Below are 22,459 nucleotides of genomic sequence, written 5' to 3' on the forward strand. Positions count from 1 at the left end.
TCCTGTATTTATTGAAAAGAATCTGCATATAAGTGGACCCGCACAGTTGAACACCCCACCCCGCCCCCCGACGTTGTTCAGGGGTCAACGGTACTTTCTTTACTAAGTGCTCTAGGCAGTTTGTGAAAATACAGACAAAACATCAGTAAGATGGTAGAATAAGTGAGGAAAAGGAAAACCAGACAAAATTTCAGTGCTAGCTCTGTGATAGGCAGGGATAAAAGACTAGGGTGGCCCCTTTCCAGTTCTGCACTGTTCAGGTGTCCCCCAGAGCAGGCTAAAGAATACCTTCACCAGCAACTCAGGGAACAGACAAGGTGCACATGGTCAGTAAGATCCTCCCAAACATTTATTGATTCAGGTTGCATAATACTGGATCAAACAAACTCTAGGAAGTCAGTACATTTTGAAGTGACCTTAACTTACTGGCCAAGGACCTTAGGAGCTTGTGGCGATTTGGGGTCCATCCTGCAGGCTGTCATGCACGATGTCATGCAGGATGTTCTGGAGAGGTAGAACGCAGAGTTTTATCAGAGCTCCAGTGAAGTTCTTTGAATGTGTCACGCAGGTGAGCATCTCTGCAGTTGACTGCCCTACTCAGAGAACCAGGGGAGCTGGAGACAAAAGCATTTCTGCCCTGGCTCAGCATCTCTGAACCTCACGGAGCCTGCCTGTTTAGTGACTGCGCACCATAGGGATTTTACAAAACAAAATTCTTTACAAAACAGCTACAAATGATATGTAGCATTTACAAAACCATGTATGGGTTTTACCAGAGGCAGCTGGTAGGACAAAAGTCCTATTTAACACCCATGGCAGTTCTCAACCTATTAATCATTCCATGTTACCCATTAAGTTATTCTCTTACGAATGCCTTGTGCTTTTTTCTCTCAACTTTTCTACTGTATTTAAAGAAAATGCATTAAAGCTTCAACATCTACCTCTAAATTATTGAGTGAAATTATTTTATTTGTTTTTTAGGTGTGTGCCGAAGAAAAATGCCCAGCACTTGTCAATCTGGCTCACATGATGAGCTTGTACAGTACACACACGTATTCCAGAGACTGTTCTAACTGGATCAATGTCGTATGTAGATATCTACATGACTCCTTCTCAGATACTACATTTAATCTTGTGACTTATCTTGCAGAGGTAAATTTACCAAAAGAAAAAAAAGTACTTTTTAACTGTTCTGTGGCAAAATTTTCAAGTGGTCTTAGTTCTAGAAGCAGTACTGATACTAATCTTCAAGTTGTCTTTGAAAGTGAATATAGATAACATCCTTTTTTAAAGGAAAATATGGGTAATTCAAGTATAAAGAAAGTATAAAGTATACTTTCAAGTATAAAGGCTTTTTTTTTTTTTCATTGCAGTGTTTATTTTCTCATTCAGTCCTTAAGTGACAAAAAACTCAAAATGTAAATTTCACCTTTATTTCAAATAAAAAATGAGTTTTCAGTAGTCTTGATCCTAGACGATGGTTATACTTTTTGCTTCTAAAAAGTTCCTGACTTTGAAATCCATTCTAGAATAATACAGCATACAAAGGCATTTCTGCTGGGTAGGTTCTTATTTTGATGATATATTTGCTTCCTGATCTAAAACATGATTTGGGCGGCTAAAGATGGAATTATAAAAACACTAGCCCTACAACAACATAGAAAGTTAGTATTTGTTGAGGAACTAACTTCATGCCTAAAAAAGTAAATTATTGAGTGATATCCACAAAGAATCTCAAAAAGTCCTAGTCACTAAAAATGTTTGTCAGCTTATTATAAAGTGATACCTTCCTTTTTAAAACTTGACCTCTAAAAGTTAAACCTAAAACACTGAATAAGCTTAAAAGAAATTATTCATAACTCAATAAACATTTTAAATATTGCCCATAACACTGTTTAACCTAGCTATGTCACAGATGTAGACTTTCATAAAATGCTTTAGGACTGGTGTGCATTTTTAAGGTGTTGCTTTGATAGGTTTGCTCCCATCAACCTTAGATTTAGGAGAGACGATGATGGGGGGGCGCCTGGCTGGCTCAGTCAGTGGAGCATGAGACTCCTGATCTCAGGGTTGTGAGTTCGAGCCCCACGTTGGGTGTAGAGAGTACTTTAAAAAAAAAAAAAAAAAGTTAAAAAACAAAACAAAGCAGAGCTGACAGTGGGAATGATATGTGTAGCAGCTTCTTAACCTGAATAAATGCAAGTCTCTAGGTTTATCTTATACCTAAACCTTTAGGACAAGAGCCAATATAAAACCAAGGCTAACTTCTTAAGCCTGTTCCTTAATTGGCTTTGAAGTCAAGCTCCTTAGACCAGCTTCACACTGGTGGCCATCAAGCTCACCACTAAAGTAGCGCTGGTTCTCCCATCCTGGGGTCATGGGATCTGTACCACATATGGTGACTGTTTTTCAGTCTGTGGAGGAAGTGCTTTGCCCCGAATGTTACCCTCAGTGTAAGTTATCCTTGTTTTATTATTATTATTAATTCTGAAATTATTGCTAACAACAGTACTGAGACTAGTTACATATATTTAGAACTACATATATTTAACTTCAATTGCCCTGCAAAAAATATGAAGTTTAGATAGTATGATTACTTTTTTTTTTTTTAAGATTTTATTTATTTATTTGACAGAGAGAGCACGAGCAGGGAGATGGGGGAAGGGAGAGGGAAAAGCAGGCTTCCCGCTGAGCACGGAGCCCGATGCAGGGCTCGATCCCAGGACCCTGGGATCGTGACCTGAGCCGAAGGCAGACACTTAACCAGCTGAGCTACCCAGGTGCCACATGATTGCTTTATTATTTTTAAAAAAATCATGGCCCAGAGGTTAAGAAGCTTGTCCAAGATGATGTAGCTAATAGGTGTGCCTGATATGAATGATTTGGGGATAGTTATTCTTTGGTGATGATGGTTTTTTTCTTAACTGATGGTTAAATGATGGTCAACTTAGTTAAGGAAATGAAAGAAAAAACTAAGATTAAAATGAGAAGTTATAAAAAATAAATAAATAAAATGAGAGTTATTACTGACCTTTTCTGAACCAAAGACAAGTAACAGTAATAGACATTATCTTTTATCTTTATTATTTATTAGTCTCTGGATTTCTAATCATCTAACCATAAAATCATGGATTAAATCTATTATGTTTTCCAACATCATAAATACTGAATTTTTCTTAACCTAATAAAAGTATACTTTTTAATATTATTTTAGCTGTTAGAGAAAGGATTGTCCAGCATGCAGCAATCATTACTACAGATCATCTATAGTCTTTTGAGTCACATTGACCTTTCTGCTGCCCCAGTCAAGCAGTTTAATCTGGAGATCATAAAGATTCTTGGCAAATATGTACAGGTGAGTGACCACAAAATTTATGTATAGAATTTATTCGTTGCAGAACCATTTTTAATCATAAAAAAACACTCTGAAGTTCCTAGAGTAGAAAGTAGTTAGTCCATAAGTCATGTTTCCAGGAATATTTACAACATGGAAAAAAATGTTCATAATGTAAGTGACAAAAAAGCAAAATCTGAATGGTACGATTGGCATGATTCCTAATTTTGATTAATCATTACATCTGTGAATATACATTTCAGTAATGACTAGAAAGAATGTACACAGATAGCAGCTCTCCTCCCCTCTGGACAGTACACTTGGGACTCTTCTGTGCCTTCCTGCCACTACCCAGATTCTACATAATGAACAAATAGTACTTTTAGAAACAGAAGAGCTCTTTGTAGAGTCTGTATTTTAGACTTGCTTTCTGTGTCTGATACAAAGAGCCCAGGTATTTAGAAAGAAAATCAAACTTGATTTAATGTAAATGATGACAAGTCAGTCTGGTCTATACTGAATTTCACCTTTGAATTATCTGTTAAGAAAGGCCTTGCTGAGCAGATCAGTATTGTGGATACAACTTATGAAAGAGAACAAACTGTTTAAGAGCCTTAACAGATTAATATTTTGTTCCTACTGCAGTTATAATTGCATTCACTAAAGCAAAACTTACAAATGGAAATAACTTGGCTAGTAATGAGTTTTTGTCTTAGCTCATATTGAAAGTAATAAAACTGTGTTGGTTTCCATTATTGTTAGGTAATCAAATTCTTTTTAAAATTCCCTTGACGGACACCTGGGTGGCTCAGTCGGTTAAACGACTGCCTTCGGCTCAGGTCATGATCCTGGAGTCCCAGGATTGAGTCCCATATCGGGCTCCCTGCTCTGCGGGGAGTCTGCTTCTCCCTCTAACCCTCCCCCCTCTCATGCTCTCTCTCTCTCTCAGTCTCTCTCTCAAATAGATAAAATCTTTAAAAATAAATAAATAAATAAATAAAAATAAAATTCCCTTGACAGTTGGTGAATGCAAATAATCAAAAAATGTAAGATTCTTTCGTTTATCCTATCTTCTCTCTCAATGAGTAATACTTCACCAAACAATTATATTTTTTTTTCTAAAGCACATTTCTCTTTTCTTCTTAAGGCGTAAAGAAGTTAACTCATCAAATATTTGCTGCATCTCCCACAGAGACACATACCACATTGAACTACTAATTTATAAAATGCAGATGCATTTCTTTATGTTCAGAACCACAAGCTCACATATCCACTGGGCAAGCAGGTGGTCATAAGAGGGCATAGATTTCTAAGTGAATGGCACATTCCCCGTCTAAAAGGAACAGCACAACTTAGCTTCCCCTAATGGTTGCCATGTTGGAGGACAGATCCAGTGTGGCGAGAACTTGTAATTTTTGAAGAGAAGCTGGAAATGTGGGTTTTTCTTTAAAATCTCCTCTAATTTCAAAATGACCCAAATTTCTTAAATTTTGTATGGACCGAAGTCATATTTAGCTGATGGGTCTTTCACAGTTAGTGACTTCTGCTTTATTCAAACATTAAACATTTCACAGAATTGAACTCCTCCTGATAATCTTTTATATTTCAAGCACAACTACCAATATAATTTATAGAAACATCCCTGAAGTTTTAACTTTTTACAGTGTTCAGAGCTTCTAATTATTTCTGTCAAAAAAAATGTCATAACTTTGTTAAATATAAACTACTTTAATTTTTTTTTTTTACAATGAAGTATGTGCTTAAAATGTCATAATATCTATGTGGACATTTTTATAATTATTGAATATTTTGTGCTTTAGGTGTCCTCATATCAAGATGTTATTAAATAAATTGGATAACTCAGTTCTGCCAAAGATTTTTCACTTGCTGTTTGTTATTGTCATTTTAGTGGCATTTTCCCCCTCAGAATGGTCACCTGTGACACAGTATGTAGGACACAAGACTGAGGTGTGATTTTGTTACCATAAGTCAGGGGGAAAAAAACAGTTTTTTAATGTGTATGCTTTTCAATAGATGGGGTAAAAAAATACTGTAAATTCTTCATTAGAAAATGATTCTTCTTTGGGCAACTGGGTGGCTAAGTTGGTTAAGCATGACTCTGAGAGCAAACCCTGTGTGGGGCTCCATGCTGGGTGTGGAGCCTGCTTGAGACTCTCTCTCTCTCTCTCTCTTCCTCTGCCTGCCCACCCCACCCCCCGACCACTTGCACATACACACTCTCTGGAAAAAAAAAAAAAAAAAAAAATTGATTCTTCTCTACAAATATCTGTCATGGTCATGTAAATCATTTTTAAATTATGTTGGTAAAAATACACAAAACTAAAAGCAGAAAAATAAAGACCTCAATAACTCAACCTGGCCTCTTTGTAGTCCTGAGGGCCAATCAGATGGCAATGTAGCCACATATGTAGGGGAAAAAAACTCACCCTATACAACTCAGTAACGCCTGAGAACATCACTTTAATTGTAATGATTAATCAGAATTAGGAATCATACCAATCCTACCATTCAGATTTGGGCTTGGGTCATCAAGAAAAATCTAAATTTTTTTTAGTTTTTTAAAATATTTTTACGTCTGAAAAAAATATGCATTAAAAATTGTCTCCAAGATTTAAAATATTTGAAGTTTGGCGTCTTAAAGCCATAACTTCATTCATCTAGAAAGTTCACATATACACAACCCTTTTGTTTACCACTACTGTGAGATTACTGTTTAGACTTTCTAAATTAATATTTACAAAGCACTTATTAAGAGAAATGCAAGGTATTCTGAGTTGGTAGCATTATTATGTATATGATGTCTCATAAATCTGACAGTAGAAAAATAATTTTCTTACCTGTTGTAACTCAGACCCTCTGTTAAGGGCCTTAAAGTAAAAATGAATGTTTTACAAAAGTTTTTATAGAAACAATATTTTCATTGTTTACAGTGTACACTACATTTTTGTTCTTAGTTAAATATATATTTGTAACTTTTATATGTCTATTATTTTTTTTAAACCAGAGTCCTTATTGGAAGGAAGCCCTTAACATATTAAAACTGGTGGTGTCTCGCTCTGCAAGTCTTGTTGTACCCAATGATATACCCAAGACCTATGGAGGAGATATAGGTTCTTCTGAAATATCCTTCACCAAGATTTTTAATAATGTCTCTAAGGAGTTGCCTGGGAAGACCTTAGATTTTCATTTTGATATATCTGAGGTAAGGTGCTCTATTAGAAATTTTCATTTGTTCATTTATTCATTCTCTCATTCAACAAGTGTTGATTAAGCTCATACTCAGTAGGAAATGTGATAGGTGCTGTGAAAATGGGGTGGGGGTGGGGAAAGGCCCTGTACTTAGGGAAAGCCTACAGACTCTTGGGGAAATGGGTAAATAAACATTGTGATAAGTGCTTTGGTTGGAAGTCATTAGAAGTACTTTAGGAAAATACAGCATGTATATCTAACCTGATCTAAGTGTTGAAAGATAAAGTAACCCTGGACGGGCATATATGGGAGTTTGGGGAGAGAAGATTAATGCAAGAAAGAGCAGCATGTATGAATGAAGCCTTGTAAGTGTAAGAAAGCATGGTGTTCTGGAAATTTCCAATTTGAAATTCCAGATTCCAATCTGAAAACCAGATTGAAGGCACAGGAAGAGGCAAGATCGTAAGGATCTTGCATGCATCATAACAAGATGGTTTTGTCTTGAAGCAGTAGAAGCTCTTAAAGAATTTTTAACTGGAGTGGAAATAGTAGGATTTGCATTTTGGGAAGTTTCCTCTGGCAACAGGATGGAAAAATAGACCAGGGTGGAAGAGAGGGAAGTCAATAAGGAATCTACTAAAATAATTAAAAGACAATGTTGGAATGTCTCTAGGCATTTGCGGAGGAAATGAAGAGGGTCGGGATGGTTTTCAAAAAGACTAAGGAAGTCCTAAACAGGATTTCATGGGAAGGAGAGGAGGTACTAAGTGAGGAAGAGGCATCAAGGACAGTTACTTTTCCAACTAGATGAATGTTGATGCCTTTCAGAGAGAATGAAGAGGCAAGGAGAACAGATCTTAGCTGGAAGGGGAGGGTGCTGAGGTCAGTCTTGGCTATACCAACTCTGACGCTAAGACTCATACCAGTGGAGCTGCCTAGTAGGCAGTTCGATTTTAAGATCTGAAGTTTTAGAGGAAAACTTGGGTGGAAGTAACAATGTAAGGTCTTCAGTGTTTTAGAAATGGACAGTTAAAATCGTGAAAGGAAAAGTGAAACTAAAATAAACTAAGACCTGAGAAGCCTGATACTTTAGAGATGCAGGGCCCCAGTGCAGAAGGAAACTGGGCCCTTTATTATGTCACATATTTAACACAAACCTCACATAAAAATTTTTGACCCTTGTTGGGAACCCCCAATTTTTTTTCCAGCACCTGAACCCATTCTTATTGGCCGTGGAGCCATTAAAATCATCTTTTAGAAGCCAAAGAAGGAATTTCTCAAGAATGAAGTTACTGAACAAGTATTGTAAGGAAGTTGAGAACAATGAAAATGGAAGATCTGATCACTTTTGTATTGATCAGGATCACATAGATTAAAAAAATTTTTTTTTGCTGTTTAGCCCTGGTATTAGAATTTGTCCCAAGCTTTATGGGTTACATTTTTTAGATAGAAAGGAGCTATGTTTATTGCTAATTTTTTAGTTAATATCAAAATTCTGTCACGGAATACGTAGCATAGGATATGATGGAGAAACTGGGCTTTCCTGTTCCTAAGTATCTTGTCTAAAGCAGTGGTAAGAATTCTCAAAACACTTGATATGCTTAATTTCAATTTGTTTCATCAAAATTCCTAAGTACCTGCTGTGTGTAGGCAGTGGAGAGATAGTGGAGGAGCTCACGTGTAGGGGAGACAGCCACATAAACAAGTCACCAACACCTGGCAAATGTCCACATATAATTACCCAGATATGTGGTATCAGGGAAGGCCTCCTTGGAAGTCTGGAGTCCCCATTAAAAGATGATCACGGGTTTGGTTGGTTGGTGAATATTCCATGCAAAGGGGGCAGCATGTGTGAAAACATAAATCCATAAGAACATGGTTTGTTTGGAAGACAGTAGCAAGTTCAGTTTTGCTCGAGTGTCAAGTTCAGGTGGGTGTGGTAAAAGGTGATGTCAGGGAGATAAGCAGGAACCACGTCATAAAGGGACTTGTATGACATGCAGATAAGCTTGACTGTTATTTTCAAATGCAAATGCAAGACAGTTCACAAAGCCAGAATAAATATAAATGAGTTTTGGATAATCATAGAATTTTTACTGATAAAAATTTGGAAACGTGTTATACATCAGATTGTGGTAAGAAGCTACATAGATACCTTCCTCTTTGGAGTTGTTACTTAGCTTGAATATTTGCAAAAGCACCTTATTGAAGCACATACAGCAATACGCATGGAAAGAACACCAAAATGTTAATAGATGTTAAATCTGAGTGATAAGATTACAGGTAGTTTTTTAAAGATCATCTTAATATTTTCTGAGCTTTCAAAGAGGATATATTTTATAATCATCGGCGGGGGAAGATGAGGAGGTGGTGGTTCTTAAAGAAAGCAGATCTCTGTTTAAAATAGGAGTAAGCTGGGCAACCCTCTTGGGTCCCCTTCCTCTTGGGGAGCTTTATACTGTTGTTCAATAAACTTTGCTGCCCACCAAAATAAATAAATAGATAGATAGGAATAAGCTCTCTGATAGGGTTCTCAGAGAGTCATTTTCAATAAAGTGAAGTCTTCTGATTAAAAAAGAAAAAAAGAAGACATCTTGGGCGGCACCTGGCTGGCTTAGTTGGAGAAGCATGCAACTCTTGATCTCAGAGCTGTGATTTTGAGCCCCACGTTGGGTGTAGAGATGACTTAAATAAATAAATAAACGTTAAAAAATAAATTTAAAAAAGACATCATTACCTTTGATTTTTGTAACATCTACTTCATGCTAAGTAATCTTTCACCTTTTGTTGTTTCTGTTTGTAAGAAAAAAAAAAAAAGTCCTCGTAGATACACTCCCAGTCCTTTAATGCTGAAATATCTGAGTCAGACACTGTCATTTTTGTTTCTGTGCAGACACCAATTATTGGAAATAAATACGGCGACCAGCCTAGCGCAGCTGGGAGGAATGGGAAACCGAAAGTTATTGCCGTTACCAGGAGTACTTCCTCCACTTCTTCTGGTTCTAATTCTAATGCCTTGGTTCCCGTTAGTTGGAAAAGGCCACAGTTATCACAGGTACATAAAAAACCATCACAAGTGAACATTTATAGAAGAATCAATTTTGTTGTATGTATGACAGCTTGAGAATTTGCCTTACTTATCGGTGATCCTAACCTTTGAATTTTTTTTTTTTCTTAGCGAAGAACAAGAGAAAAGCTAATGAATGTGCTTTCTCTCTGTGGTCCAGAATCTGGCCTTCCAAAGAATCCATCAGTGAGTAATCACAACGGCATGTGTAAAGGTTTTAAAAATCCTCTTGTTCCATGAAGAAATGCAAATTACTCCAGCTTCTTGCTTGCCTTTCCTAACTTCCCTTATTTTATGGCATTAATTAAGAGTGAAAAAGATATTACTTGTCTCTGTGGTGCTTGGCAGTTATGGTAATGAAGTATTCAGCCGGTTAGACGGTAGCATGAAAACCAGATTAAAGCTCTGAGTTCATCGACCGAGGAGGCCTGTGGGGGCTTCTCTCGGGCACCAGTGCCTCAGACGCAGAGTGACGAAGCTGACGGGTGGCTTTGCTTTCTTTCTCTTTGGCCGGGGGTCAGGTTGTGTTTTCTTCTAATGAGGATTTGGAAGTCGGGGACCAACAGACCAGCCTGATTTCTACAACAGAAGACATGATCCAGGAGGAAGAAGTCGTCGTGGAGGATAACAGCAGTGAACAACAGTTTGGCGTTTTTAAGGATTTTGACTTTTTAGATGTTGAATTGGAAGATGCAGAGGTAAGGATGTGGGCTCTCCGTTATCATATTTATAGTTTGCAGTTGCAAGTGTATAAGAATTAAGGATTTGACCGTAGGACCATTACTTGTTAAGATCAGTGTAAGGTGAAGAAGGTAAAAGTTTGGTTAACTGGGTGATGGGGATTAAGAAGGGCACTTCTGATGAGCACTGGGTGTTGTATGGAAGTGATGAACCACTAAGTTCTATCCCTGAAACTAATATTACACTGTATGTTAACTAATTGGAATTTAAATAAAAACTTGAAACTATATACACATATACAGACATACATAAAATTTTTTTTTAAAAAGAAGGAGGTAAAAATCTAAATTGGGAACAAACGTGACTAGTACGATTAGTCAGTAGCAGAAGTAGTCTGAAACAAAAGAGGAAAGAGGAAATCTAATTTTTAATTTTTTCCCCAGAAAATAAAAAGTGAAAAATGGGTTTCTTCCAAAGTAGGTCTTTAATCTAGGGTGTGCTTAGACTTAAATGTTTTGCATGAGCTAAACAATTTAATACGCAGCAAAATGGTAAAAAAAAATATATTAAGATTTATTAAACACCATTTTAAAGTATAAGTACAAACGCTTACACTAAATTAAGTTAAATGAACTTACATGATTACAAAGGCTTCGGCTCTCTAGAACTCTCTCCTGTGGCAAGCGACCGATATTCTACTTGTGATGTCCTCACCATTTTCTTCTTCATGACATAGCCAACTCCCTCAAGTGACTCATCTCATTTAGCACCAGAGGGCTTTCTCCTCTAAATTGATTCAGTCTAGATTAAGTTGATAGTTGTGTGTCAGTTCAGATGATTTCGAGATGGAAAATCTAACTCAAAAGGTGGACTTATTAGCTTACAGAACTGAGATAGGCCAGAGGTAGAGCTTACTTAGATATGGCTCAGTGAGGTCTCTGATTATTTCTCTGCAAGTCTCTGCCAGATGGTTATGTCCACATGCAGCAGTGTTCAAAGCAAGTGAGGGTCACTTCAGAGATGCTCTTGTGCTGAAGAAGTGGAAGTGAAGAAGTTGCTCTCCTAAATGTTTTTAGCACACTTCCCATCATATTATTGGGCCAAACAGGGACATTTGCCAATTTCTGAAACAATCATTGTGGCAAAGAGAACAGGATCGTCCCGATTGTGTTAGGCTATTTAGGGACCTATTCCTGTAGCTCAGTCCCCTAAACTTGCAACTCCTAAACCTGAAACGTTTATGTCACATGGGTTTAAAAAATGTGCATTCTAAAATTTTTATAAATATCTGTATTTGAGAAGCCCAAAATGCCTTGTCATCTAGTACCCATAGCATGTCAGTTGAGATACCTTTCTCCAAAGAATTTAAAGTCACTCGGGGCGCCTGGGTGGCTCAGTCGTTAAGCGTCTGCCTTCGGCTCAGGTCATGATCCCAGGGTCCTGGGATCAAGCCCCGTATCGGGCTTCCTGCTCAGCAGGGAGCCTGCTTCTCCCTCTCCTACTCCCCCTGCTTGTATTCCCTCTCTCGCTATCTCTCTCTCTCTCTGTCAAATAAATAAATAAAATCTAAAAAAAAAAAAAGTTCTTTAAAAAAAAAGAATTTAAAGTCACTCATATATAATTGTATGCCTTCATTAACCCTCATGAAGGGATGTTTCCTTTGGCTCTAATAGGTGAGGGGGAATGAAACGTAATGGCCTGAGCCATGTCACAGTGGTAGCTGCTGAGAGACCAGTTTAGGGAGGTCCTCCTCTGTGCTTCAGCCTCCCTTGCACATGGGAGGATATGCACATGGTGGCTTAGGGTCGAACCAAATGCCTTTGCACTAGCTTGGGAGCTATACCGGCTTCTGTGGAATGGCTCACCGTTGACATGTTCCCAAAGAACACGGGAGCCCCAAAACAAGTATTATTCAGCACCTCGTAGGGCAGTGGCTTTTAAAGTGTTTTTTTTTTTTTTTTAACCATAATGCATAGTTAATACATTTTATATCATGTCCAAGAATCTAAATACACATACATTTAAAATTAAAGTTTCAGGTGACTGGGTGGCTCAGTCGGTGAAGCCTCCAACTCTTGGTTTTAGCACAGGTCATGATCTCATGGGTCCTGGGATGGAGCCCCACGTGGGGCTCCATGTTCAGCAGGGAGTCTGCTTGCAGATTATCTTCCTCTGCCCTTCCTCCTGCTCAAGCATTCTCTCTCTCTCTCTCTCTCTCTTTCTTTGTCTCTCTCTCTCTAAAATAAATAAATCTTTAAAAAATTTGGGCACCTGACTGGCTCAGTCAGTGGAGTATGTGACTCTTGACCTTGGGGACATGAGTTTGGGCCCCACATTGGGCATAGAGATTACTTAAAAAAAAAAAAAATATGCAGCCTTACTCTATCTATTATGCATACTGATGTTTCCTATTCTCTTTCATTTTTTTTTCCAAAATGGCAGGTCATCACCCTCTAAAATTGATTTCACATCCCCAATTTGAAAAACATGTTGTAGGAAATAGGATTGGCTTGAATAATCAGGCAAGAAAGTGTGATGGATTCAAGAGGCCTGCTGCCCTACTTCAAGGGCATGAGCAGCTTCTAAATTCTTTTGTAGTTAGACTTTTTTTCATTTGAGAGTTTAAAATTTCTAAAGGCAGACAGGCTCTTGACATGTTTGTAATGGTAAGGTTATTTATTTTGTTTGTTTGTTTTAAGAACTCTATAAATGCTTCCAAGTTCATCCCATACCCTAAAACGTCAATAGTAATAAATATGGCTTTTTTTTTTTTTTTTTTTTTTTTGAGAGGGAGAGTGGGGGGAAAAGGAGAGAGAGAGAATCCCAAGCAGGCTCCATGCCCAGCACGGAGCCCAGTGCAGGACTTGATCTTATGATCCTGAGTCCATGGCCTGAGCTGAAATCAAGAGTCTGGTCCTTAACCAACAGAGTCACCCAGGCGCCCCAGTAAATATGGCTTTTGAATAGAACCTTAGTCAAATTAAAGATGTTTAATGTAGTTTTTTCTTTAATTCAAGTCAGTGATTTGGGGAAAGTGGTGTTAATTTATGCCTCATAATTAGGCAAATCTTTAAAACCTAAATATAGTCTTGCTTAAAACATGGTAATAGGAAACACTTTGCTACAAAACAAATGGAACTCTTAATTAAACTTCTAAAATACCCCCAACCTTGAAAGCTCCCCGTGTATATTCATTCATTCACCAAATAAAGACTGAGGGCTGTTGTGTGTTGCCCTTACTCTGTGCTATGCTACATAACTATTTGAAATACCTTGTAGGAAGATAGCTTTTCAAACTTTGACCTGCAGGGCCTCTAACAGCCTGAGAAACAGGGAGAAATCCAAGGGCCAAGTGGGCAGAGCTCCTGGCTACCTTTTTTCAACCAGAGCAGCCTGGATTTTGTTCATCAGTTTTGCACAGTTGACTTCCGTTTTGAATCTCATTTGAAATAAGTATTCCTGGGGTGCCTGGGGGGCTCAGTCGTGAAGCGTCTGCCTTCAGCTCAGGTCATGATCCCGGGGTTCTGGGATCGAGCCCCGCATCGGGCTCCCTGCTCAGCGGGAAGCCTGCTTCTCCCTCTCCCTCTGCCACTCCCCCTGCTTGTGCTCTCTCTCTCAAATAAATAAAATCTTAAAAAAAAAAAAAAAAAAAGGAAAGAAAGAAGTATTCCTTTGCTTTATTAAACAAAAGGATTTGAAAACCTCTATTTTGGACAGTCCCTCTTTTTTTTTTTTTTAATTTATTTGAGAGAGAGAATGAGATAGAGAGAGAGCATGAGAGGGGGGAGGGTCAGAGGGAGAAGCAGACTCCCTGCTGAGCAGGGAGCCCGATGCGGGACTCGATCCCGGGACTCCAGGATCATGACCTGAGCCGAAGGCAGCCGCTTAACCGACTGAGCCACCCAGGCGCCCTGGACAGTCCCTCTTGAGTAAAAAGGAACACAAATCCTGTTTTGCTGGCCAACTCATTGTAATTTGTCATATCAGGGCTTAAGAGAGAATATAAGAATTACATCCTTGCAAAAGGAGGATCAGTTTAGAGTAACAGAAACATAACTTATATAAATCCATAAAAGGCATGAAATTGAAATCTGTCTTATTTCCTCTTGACCTTTTGAAGTTGTAAAAGGTTATGTTTTGATCTTGATTTTAAACTATTTTATAGCAAGAAATGGGTTTAGCCAGAACCATCCTGCAGACTAAAATAATTGTGACCCTGTATGTTGTCAACTGAATGTGGGTATTTTAAGTCAGTTTTGCATTGTATCAAGTATTAAATCCATGTAAATTTTGAAGATTTTCTTAAAGTTTGTGTTGCCAAAGTGTATCATAGAAATGTTGTTTTAAGTGTCTGTCTCTGACTTCTTCATAATATATCTTGCATAAAAAAGTAATTTGAATCACATGTTGGCTTCCTACTCCGAGCTTAATCCAGAGCTTGAATCAGTCTTTGGGTTTGAGAAATCACACAGAGTTTTCCCCCCAAGGTGTAGTGTATATTTAAATGTTTGTCTTCGTTCTTTCTAATTCTGTGTGTTTTCCTTTTTGCTAACCAGGAACTGCAGGTAAGTTGCAGCCTGGTGTTGTGGACTGTTTATGTGTTGTCATTTGTGATGTATTTGTCTTCTTCGTGGTCTCCTTTGTGTTTGTGTGTTAGAATAGAAATGGCCTAGCTTGTAGGTTTAGTTGGTCCCCAGTCATGCAAGATAGAAAGTCAAGAAAATTATTTAGTTAAAACAGGCTCAACCAGATCTTTGACCTCTTTAAGTATAAATATTTAATGATGTTTTAAAAGTTTCGAGAAATTGAAGGGCTGATTGAAACTCTGCTTATGAGGATGCATTAAGTATTTCTCATCTTGGTTCATGTTTTCCTGGCGTATTATGTTGACCATATTCACACGTGTCTGGGGTCTTAGAAATCATGTCTGACTTTTCCAGGGTGAAAGTATGGACAACTTCAACTGGGGAGTCCGCAGGCGCTCACTGGATAGCATCGACAAGGGGGACACTCCGTCCCTCCAGGAGTACCAATGCTCCAGCAGCACGCCCAGCCTGAACCTAACCAACCAGGAGGATACAGATGAGTCGTCAGAAGAGGAGGCAGCGCTCACAGCAAGCCAGATACTCTCACGCACGCAGATGGTAAACAGCCACCTTACAGAGCGAAGTTGGTCTTGCCTTCCTCTTAACTTCCGATTTAGTGATTACTCTGGCTTGATTTTCCTGATTTTCATTTCACTTTGGGTAAAATGCACATGCTGAAATGAAAATACCAAATTGCCTTGCTAGTGGAGTGTTCTGTTCATGACAGAACTAAGCATCTACGTTGATGCTGCACACCCCTTAGCAGCTGAGGCCGTTCCCTCCTCTCCTAGCGATGGCGAGTCTGCCTCTAAAACTAATAGTACACTGTATGTTAATTAAAAACATAAATTAAAAAAAGATCTAGGACAAAAAATACGAATTTCAGTTCAAGGTGAACATGGTCACATGGAGCTCCTCCGCGTTGGTAGTTTTTGTTTGGTGACATTTACCCTGCATGAACGGGTAGCTGCTTGTATCAACGGCACCGATTCCGTCGTAGACAGAAGGGAGGGCAGAGGTCATTTTACAAAGTCAAAGAAGCTCTTTCTAACGAAGCTCCCAAAATATCTGATGATCTAGAATCTGTTCCTTGTGGCCTTTGTGACCATCACTGATTTGTGAATGAATTCCTTACTTTACTGTTTCTCCTTTTAGTTGAACAGTGATGGTGCTGCGGATGAAACGATACCAGACCATCCCGATTTACTTCTTCAGTCGCAAGATTCCACGGGCAGCGTCTCAACAGAAGAAGTGCTTCAAATCAGAGATGAGACCCCAAGTTTGGAGGCTTCTCTAGATAATGCTAACAGCCAGCTGCCTGAGGTGGGGAGAAAGGCGGGCTGGTGCATGGCCAATCTGGGCTCTTTTTAGCACTCTGTTACATCCCTTGCTTTTCTTTCAAAAGAGTTTTCACCTGATACACTAATTATTTGATTTGTTGACAGTATTTCTAACCTGTCAGGTTGCTTTAAATGAAATAGTCAAATCTGATAATTAAAAAAAAGTTGCTGGATTAAGGAAATGACCTACAGGTTAAAAATAATCGTGAGTGTTTTGAATGAGCATTTTGTGTTGCAGAGTGTGATTTAGGTCAATGTACAGACGCTTCTCTGGGGATGGTGAGCATCTTCTTTGGCGCTGTATCTTCTTTGAAGGACTGCTTTTGTTTTTTCTTCTCTTTTTGCTTTGTGTTTGGGTTTATGTGATTGGTGCTGTGATTGGGATTAAAACCTCAGGCCAGCTGTGTTAGTGGTTGGTTAAATGAAACCTTTTAAAAAGACTTTGGAACTACTAGTATTATGACTTTTGGAAAGGCCTGTGAGAAGTAAGCCAGATTCCAAGCTAATGACTGACCCCAAAAATAAGTAAGTATTAGTTTTCTTAGTGTTTTTTTTCCTTAAGATTATTATAGATACTCTTTTTTTCTTTTTTTTTTTAAGCTACAATTGCTATAGTTCTGTCATATGTGCTTTAATGCTTTGGTAAGTATTAGGAAAATACTATATTTTTTTCACAGTTAACCAAATTAATGTTGCTAGATCTCATTATTTTAGTTAGTTGAATTCTCGTGTTCTTATTAGGCTGATAGTGTATTTTACATTTTTAACAGTAACCACAGTTTGAAATGAAGGCATTTTGGCATTTTTTAAAAATATATGGCTAGTATGGCTTAAGTTTAGATAATTCAACAAATATTGAGATTTTCCTATATGCCAGGCACTGAGTTAGGTGTTTGAAAGATGAATTAAGGTATGGTGACCCCTACTCTCAGGGAGTGCATTGTCTATTAAGGAAGACAGAGAAGGTTGGGGAAAAAAAAAAAAAAAGCATTACATTTCCATGTAAGAAACTTAACAGCCATGTCTGGGCTTTTGTGAAACCTCAGGAGAGACTGATGAGCTGTACATTGGGGTGATGGTGGTAAAGGACAGGCCTCATGGCAACTGGGACATTGCAGGCAGAGGGACAGCATGTGGAAAGACATGGCAGCATGATATAACATGGCCATTCAGGTAACAGCAGGAAATTGAGTATTTCTAGAGAATGAAATAGGAGGAGAAAAAGGAGAGATGGTTAGGGTCTAAGACGAGACGGGGTCCTCCATGCCATACTGAAGACTTAGACTGACCTCAGGATGATCAAAAGCCATGAATTTTCATTGTTTCAAGAGATACCTGTTGTTTGACAAGCACCGTGCCAGATACCTGGATGAGAATACAGGGCATGCAAGTATTCAGTGATTTAACCCATATTTATGGAGCCCCTACTGCTTGCTGGTCGCTATTCTGGGCACTGGGCATATGGCGCCATGTGGAACAAAGGCTCCTGGTTTTATGGAGCTTAATTGTAGTAAAAGGAATGATAAACAGGTAAGACAAAGAAAATAGAAATAACATATCAGAAGGTGATCATCCTCGTAGTCATACTAAGAAGAACTAACAGTAATGTGGAATTGTGAGAAAGAAAGGGTGGCATTTGAGGTGAAACCTAAGTGACAAAGAGATGTGGAGGGAGGATATCCCAGGCTGGGGGGGCAGCAGCTACAAAGGCCCTGGTGTAGCCGAAGAGCAGGCCACCAATGAGGCTGAAGCACAGTGAGCAGGAGGGGCTGCGTAGAGGAGTTGGTGGGGGGGACCTAGAGCCACATAGCAGGTAAGCATTGGAGGATTTTAGGCAGAAGAGGGATACGATCTGATTTTGTTTTTTAAAATCTCTCTTTTTGTGTGTGGAAAAAGGAAAGGAAGTTCTAGTACCCGTCACGTGGAGCTTGCGGTCTAGGTGCCTGTCATCAGGGGAAGGCACAGTCTGGTTTGTGTTTTAGTGAAGTCTCTCTGTCGGAGGTGTGGAGGGTGGGCAGGAGGAGGCTGAGATGGGGAGATAAACCAGAAGAAAATTAGCAAGAGATAATGGGGCCTGAAGGAAGAGTGCACGAAATGAGAAATGTTTCCAGGAGAGAACTGACCAATTTAGAGATGCATTGTAAGTAGACTGTATTCCTTTCAGTTGTGGGGAGGCTTTTTATGTGAGTGTTAATTCCTAGTTAATAATCTATCAACTGTGTCTGGTTTGGATCATAGCATGTAAAAAGGTCTTACTAGAAACAATGGAAAACAGACCGATACTAGAAATACCTTCTTAACAAAAGCAGTAAGGTTAATGGTTGTGTGTTGTCATTTTGTTTACTTGACAAATGGGAAGTCTTTTATTTTTGGTTATTAAAATAGCTATAATCACAGTAAACTTCTGATAGAAATCACTCATTTATTGGAAATAAATTGGAAATTCACATATATTTCCATATATATTGGGAACTGTGTTATTTCAGATGGGACAGCCATTCATCCAACAGGACTGTATTTGATGGCTTGTTTCCAAGGCACTATAAAGTTCCTGATGATCTATTTCTTTTCCTAAAGGAAAAACACTTCACTTTACTGGGTTTATTTCCTTTTCCAGTCATGGGTTTCATTTTCGCTATAAGCTTTGTGACACAGGTGAATGAGGATGAAGGAGATATTCGTAAACCATAGTATTTTATTTAGAAACAGTTCTGTTGACTTTAAAATTATCACCAAAAGAATGGCTGTCCTCAGGAGAATATTAGGTATTTTAGCCTAACTTATTTTTCCCTAGTATGCCAGATGGGACAAATGACCTCAAATTGTCCTTTTTTAAAAAGCATGAAAACACCAAGATAATGAAATAAAACCATAATTCTGTTTTTTAAAGCAACTTCTTAAGAAGAGGAATTAATTTTAATGGGTGAAATACTTTGAATTAAAGGGAGAATCCATTCCTAGAATTGTCTGAGAGTTTTTTTCCCCTTAAATTATGTTAATGTCAGGAAGATAAAACAGAAGAGGCCAACACATTTCATGTCATGACAGAAACTTCAGAGCCATTTGCTCCTTTCTTCTCTGTAATATATATAAATTACACTCTGAGCTGTTAAGGGATTAAGTTCTTCACTTGCTTTTATTAGAGAAAACTTCACAGAGGAATTTCTTCTAGAATTTAGAATAGTTTAGATACCAATTCATGGATGGCAGAAATTATTTCTTATAGGACATGAATCTTTGAATGTAATGGGGGGACGGGCTATGTGTACATACAGGCATCATAAGATAAAGTTCAAGAAAATTTGATTCTCATAATGTGCACATAACAGTGGAATCCATTCCATTAGCCCAAAAGCACTCTCTTCATGAAATCTAGGTGTTCCTAGAAAATTTCGGCATATAGTATATGTTAATAACTACAGATAAAACATCTATTTTCTAATTATTATTCAGTAAGAAATGTCAACCAAATACAAGTATAAACTAATGAAAAGTGAGGACATTAAGAAGTTTGGTGGGTTATTTCAACATGGTATATTCAAATCGATGTAGAGGGAATGATTAATGCTAATAAAATCTCTAGGTGTAGAAATATCTCTAGCACTATCACATAAACTATCTCTCCAAATAACTAATGCTTACCACTTTAAATGGCCAAATCTCTTTTTAAAAAGTTTCCAATGCAAACAGAGTGTATTGAATATAAGTTTTTGGAATTATTAAGGAATGATTGTCCTATATTATTTAAAAAGTACTGTTCCATGCAGAGTCAGAATTTGCTCCCTTCCCTGCTTCACTAACTCCAGGCCAGTGTTCCCGTAATAGCCTTCATGTTCTCCTGCCACGTTTCTGTGCCATTCCTGTCTTCTAAGTCCTCTTCCCTGATAATGCTGTCTTGGTCCGCTTGGGCTGCTAGTACAAAACACCAGAAACTGGGTAGCTTAACAACAGAGATTTACTTCTCACAGTTCTAGAGGCCAAGGAGTCCAGGATCAAGTTGCCAGCTGATTTCATTGTGTGGGGAAGGCCTCTTCCTGGTAGCCCTTCTTGCTGTGTCCTCGCATGGGAGAAAAAAGAACTAGCTGGCTCTCTGGCCTCTTCTTGTAAGGGCACTCATCCCATTCCTGAGAACCTAATCACCGTCCAAAGGCCCTATATTCTGGTATACCACATTGGGGGTTAGGGTTTCAACATAGGCATTTTGAGGGGATAAAAGCATTCAGTCCGTGACACCATCACTAACCCATCTTTGTCAAAACTCATCATATGTTGTTTCCTCCAAAGAGACTAGTCTCCATGCTTCAACTAGCTGTGACCTTTCCCTTTTTTGAGTACCAGTAGTCCTTTGCATATTACTCATAATATTTACCTTACACTTAATGTACTCTAGATGATTATTATTTGCATATTAGACTAACCCCATTATTAGGTTGTAAACTAATTGTAGATAGTTATTGATTTATCCCAGAGCACCCAGCCCAGAATCTGGTCAAAATCCTTCACTCATTTTATGTTATAGATGAATTTTACAGATGTATAAACTGAGGCCCAGACTGGTCTAAGGTCAAGGGCTGTTTCACTTACTTTTCATGTTTTGGAAGAAAAATCCTACTTTGACCCAAGAAGAAAAGAAGCTACCACACAACTAAGTAGTAACTTAGGACTAAGCACCTTTGAAAAGAGCTGATCTTTACTCCTCTAAAACTGAGCCATTAAGTGCTTATTTTCAAACCAATTAAATATACATGTCCATTAAAATTAGTGTTGACAACGGAATAGGAGAAGACATTTGCAAATGACAAATCTGATAAAGGGTTAATATCCAAAATCTATAAAGAACTTACCAAACTTAACACCCAAAAAATAAATAATCCAGTTAAGAAATGGGCAGAAGACACGAACCCGTATTTTTCCAAAAAAGATATAAAGATGGCCAACAGACCCATGAAAAAGATGCTCAACATCATTCATTATCAGGGAAATCCAAATCAAAACCACAATGAGATACCACCTCACCTGTCAGAATGGCTAAAATTAACTCAGTAAACAACAGATGTTGGTGAGGCTGCAGAGAAAGGGGAACCCTCTTACACTGTTGGTGGGAATGCAAGCTGGTGCAGCCACTCTGGAAAACAGTATGAGGGTTCCTCAAAGAGTTAAAAATAGAACTACCCCATGACCCAGCAATTAATTACACTACTAGGTATTTACCCAAAGGATACAAAAATACAGATTCATAGGGGTACCTGCACCCCGATGTCTATAGCAGCATTATCAACAATAGCCAAACTATGGAGAGAGCCAAAATAGCCATTGAGTGATGAATGGATAAAGAAGATGTGGTATATATACAATGGAATATTAATCAGCCATCTAAAAGAATGAAATCTTGCCATTTGCAATGATGTGGATGGAGCTAGAATGTGTAATGCTAAGCAAAATTAAGTCAGAGAAAGACAAATACCATGTTTCACTCATATGTGGAATTTAAGAAACAAAACAGAGGAACATAGGGGAAGGGGGGAAAGAAGGAAGCAAACCATAAGAGACTCGGCTACAGAGAATAAACTGAGGGTTGATGGAGGTGGGTGGGGGGATGAGCTAAATGGGTGCTGGGCATTAAGGAGGGCACTTGTTATGATGAGCACTGGGTGTTGTATGTAAGTGATGAGATCACTAAATTCTCTGAAGCCAATTTTACTATATATGTTAACTAGCTAGAATTTAAACAAAAACTTGAAATAAAATTTTTTTTAATTTCTAATATTTTTAAACTTGATAAAAAATGTGATTGATTTACAGGATACAAGTTCAGTATTAAAGGAGGAACAGGCTATTACAAACTTTGTTGAAGATGAAGGTTCATACATGATTCAAGAACAGCAGGATTCTCTTGTGTGTCGGGGGATTCTGGACTTAGAAGACACTGACACGCCAGAGCCCTTAGCTCCCGAAAGCTACCCTGAGTCAATCTGTGAAGAAGATGTTACCTTAGCTTTGAAAGAACTAGATGAACGATGTGAAGAAGAAGAAGCTGATTTCTCTGGACTGTCTAGGTGAGAATATGGTATCACAAACACTAGAATGAGGTGATATTTTCTATCTGAGCCCCTCCCAAATATGACGCTCTATTCCAGTTTACTTACTTTTGTTTCTGTGTTTTAGCCCATAATCATACTGCGTTCATTTAAAAAAAAATGACTGTGATGGGTTTATTTTCTATTATTGACCTTCAGTTTGT

General features: G+C 38.3%; 1 protein-coding gene, 1 long non-coding RNA gene and 1 other non-coding gene across 3 annotated transcripts in view; 2 read left to right on the top strand and 1 right to left on the bottom strand.

Moving 5' to 3' along the window:
* The window catches only part of FRYL (FRY like transcription coactivator), a 242,644-nt gene that overhangs the window by 198,935 nt on the left and 21,250 nt on the right, over positions 1 to 22,459 (top strand). Inside the window, exons 39-47 of the mRNA XM_081812875.1 lie at positions 982 to 1,152; positions 3,215 to 3,355; positions 6,360 to 6,557; positions 9,438 to 9,599; positions 9,723 to 9,797; positions 10,133 to 10,309; positions 15,233 to 15,436; positions 16,034 to 16,201; positions 22,021 to 22,274. Of these exons, the coding sequence (XP_081669001.1) occupies positions 982 to 1,152; positions 3,215 to 3,355; positions 6,360 to 6,557; positions 9,438 to 9,599; positions 9,723 to 9,797; positions 10,133 to 10,309; positions 15,233 to 15,436; positions 16,034 to 16,201; positions 22,021 to 22,274 (1,550 nt within the window). The remainder of the gene's footprint in view (positions 1 to 981; positions 1,153 to 3,214; positions 3,356 to 6,359; positions 6,558 to 9,437; positions 9,600 to 9,722; positions 9,798 to 10,132; positions 10,310 to 15,232; positions 15,437 to 16,033; positions 16,202 to 22,020; positions 22,275 to 22,459) is intronic.
* The window catches only part of LOC145720199 (uncharacterized), a 204,006-nt gene that overhangs the window by 95,493 nt on the left and 86,054 nt on the right, over positions 1 to 22,459 (bottom strand). The gene's annotated exons all lie outside the window — the stretch shown is intronic.
* TRNAR-CCU (transfer RNA arginine (anticodon CCU)) lies at positions 2,025 to 2,097 on the top strand. Its single transcript has one exon. It is a non-coding gene; the product is annotated as a tRNA-Arg (tRNA).

This window comes from Leptonychotes weddellii, chromosome 2, assembly GCF_054177405.1.
Source record: "Leptonychotes weddellii isolate Sample4059 chromosome 2, ASM5417740v2, whole genome shotgun sequence".
Classification (NCBI taxonomy): Eukaryota; Metazoa; Chordata; class Mammalia; order Carnivora; family Phocidae; genus Leptonychotes; species Leptonychotes weddellii.